Here is a 2,680-nt window from a genome sequence, read left to right as displayed (position 1 = left end):
AAGGGAACTGAGTTGATTCTATTCAGACCTATATTGCAAAGCCATCACTTAACTAATATATCAGCTGGAAAGGTCTTGGAGGTTCTGCTAAAATCTCAAAAGTTTCTCAGAATATTGTGACCAAAATTTGCCATTCTAGAATGAGATCTATTCTCCAAAATCATTTTTGTTCCAAGGTAATCTGTTATATTGAGTATTTGGGGAAGAACTTTAACAAAATATTCTTAAAATATTGTCTTAAGAACTATCAAGACCAGTTATTAAGAAGGTTAGGAAATAAGCAAAACTTACAAACATATTAAATTAATTTATCTGGTCTAATCATTGTTATAACTATCACCCTTATAGCTAATGCATTCTGGGGAGTGCCTCTGAAAAGATAATTACATTGAAAGAAATGTCAAAGTTCTTTCAGAAAAGTTTATTCTCCTTTCCAGAATATTTTGAGGTATCACACTGACTTTATTCATTTAACCAAAAAGTTTATTAAGAACTCCCAGATGCCAGGCTGCCATTAAATCACACAAAACATTTGAAAGTCTAGTGGGTGAGAATATAAATGCTTTTGTTCATATTTCCCTTGTTTATGCAGGCCCTGTCTACAAAGAAAAGAAATAGAGATTGCTTAGATAATGAGGCTATGAGAAGATATTTGAGCCTATCCTGTAGGATTTCTGCAGAATTTCCTACTAGAAACTTTTTCCTCATTACTCCATCTCCTCATCTTGGAATCAACCAGGTATGTTTAGCTCCCTAGTCCCAGGCTATTTCATTTGATCTTGCCTGGGGACACTTGATTTAAGGCCTGCTGACATCACAGTAGAAGAAGGTCTTTGTAATCACATCAGATTCTTGACCTCAAGCACTGCTACACCTTGAGGGAGAGAGCTGCTGAAACTGCTAGGAAGATGGGCAACCATACAACAGCAAGCACATTCTTTTTTTGGGGTTTTTCCAGTTTTCCAGACCTGCAGGGTCTCCTCTTTGTGATGATTTTCTTTTCCCATGTGACTATCCTAACTGCAAATCTGTCCATAATGGCAGCCATCAAGCTCAGTCACAACCTGCACATGCCAATGTACTTCTTCCTTTGTGGCTTGTCCTTTTCAGAAACCTGTACCACTATGGTAATCATCCCCCGCATGCTGGTGGACTTGCTGTCAGACAGCAAGGAAATTTCTCTCCTTGAGTGTGCGACACAGATGTTTTTCTTTTTCGGCTTGGGAGCCAACAACTGCTTCATCATGACCTCCATGTCCTATGACCGTTACACTGCCATCCACAACCCACTGCACTATTCCATGCTGATAACCAGAAAGGTCTGCTTTCAGCTGATGATGGCCTCTTGGATGTTTGGTTTTCTGGTGTCCCTGTGCATTGTGATCATAGTGTTCAATTTGTCATTTTGTGACTCCAAAACCATCCAGCACTTCTTTTGTGACATCGCACCCGTGGTCTCCCTTGCTTGTGATTCTACTTCCCTTCATGAAGTAGTAATTTTTGTGCTCTGTGCCTTTGTGCTGTTGGGCAGCTTTATTTTCATTATGATTTCTTATGTCTTCATTGTATTTATAGTTGTGAAGATGCCCTCTGCAAAAGGTAGGTATAAGGCCTTCTCGACTTGTTCCTCACACCTCACTGTGGTGTCCATACACTACGGATTTGCTTCATTTGTTTATTTGAAGCCAAAAAACAATGACTCATTCCATGAAGACATGCTGATGGCTGTGACATATACAGTGCTGACACCTCTGCTTAACCCCATTGTTTACAGTCTAAGAAACAAAGAAATGCAGCTAGCCCTAAGGAAAGTACTAGGAAATGCAAATAGTTTTATTCATCATTTAGCGAATAAAAGAACCATGAACATTTAGAAAATGTACAGAGATTTGACAAATAAAAGTAGGGAAAGAAGAATACTTCAAATACAAAAAATAACTTTTTGTGCAAAGCCAATAAAATATTGTCTAATTGCCACATATCCTGGCCTCACCATTTTCCTAGTACAATACAAGATACAATTTTAAAATATTTTTTAGTGTTGTAAGACACACATGTATGTAGTAAACCTAACAAAGCATATTTAGGAACACAGTATTTCATATAGCAGTTGCCTTTGGAGAAGGCAGAAAATTATAATAAGGAGGAAGAGAAAGAAAGATAAAGAGAGAGAGGGAGGGAAGGGAAAGAGAGAAAGAGAGAGAAAGGAAGAGAGAGAAGGGAAGAGGAAAGGAAGGAAGGAAGGAAAAAAAAAGAAAAGACAAGAAAAGAAAGGAAACATTTAATTTAAAAAGGAAGAAACCACACAAATACATAAAGTTAGAAGAGAGGACAAGGAAATGATCACAATACAGAGAAATTAAAAACAATTTAAAAGAGTAGTCCTGTGATTGCTCATTTTGTGTCATCTTGGTTAGATTTTGATGTCCAGTTGTTTGATCAAACACTGGCCTCAATGTTTCTGTGGAGGTATTTTGTAGATATGATTAACATCTACAATTATTTACCCTAAGTAAAGGATATTAACCTTGATAATATGATCCTCATCCAATCAGTTGGAGGCCTTGAGAGCAAAGAAATGAAGACTCCAGGAAGAAGAAGAAATTCTGCCACAGTACAACCACATGTACTCCGCTTGGCCCTTCCATCCAGCCTCCCCAGGAGATTTCAGTGTCAAGAC

The 2,680-nt window shown here is 37.9% G+C and overlaps 1 protein-coding gene across 1 annotated transcript; it reads left to right on the top strand.

The window, feature by feature from the left end:
- The first annotated feature begins 908 nt into the window (after positions 1-908).
- LOC101430144 (olfactory receptor 10T2-like) lies at positions 909-1,874 on the top strand. The gene has a single exon (XM_004467136.1). It carries the CDS (start codon positions 909-911, stop codon positions 1,872-1,874), a length of 966 nt encoding a protein of 321 aa, XP_004467193.1.
- The last annotated feature ends 806 nt before the right edge of the window (positions 1,875-2,680 follow it).

Source organism: Dasypus novemcinctus, chromosome 10, assembly GCF_030445035.2.
Source record: "Dasypus novemcinctus isolate mDasNov1 chromosome 10, mDasNov1.1.hap2, whole genome shotgun sequence".
In the NCBI taxonomy this organism is placed as follows: domain Eukaryota; kingdom Metazoa; phylum Chordata; class Mammalia; order Cingulata; family Dasypodidae; genus Dasypus; species Dasypus novemcinctus.
The sequence above is the reverse complement of the archived record's forward strand: the minus strand, read 5'-3'. Positions and strand labels throughout refer to the sequence as shown.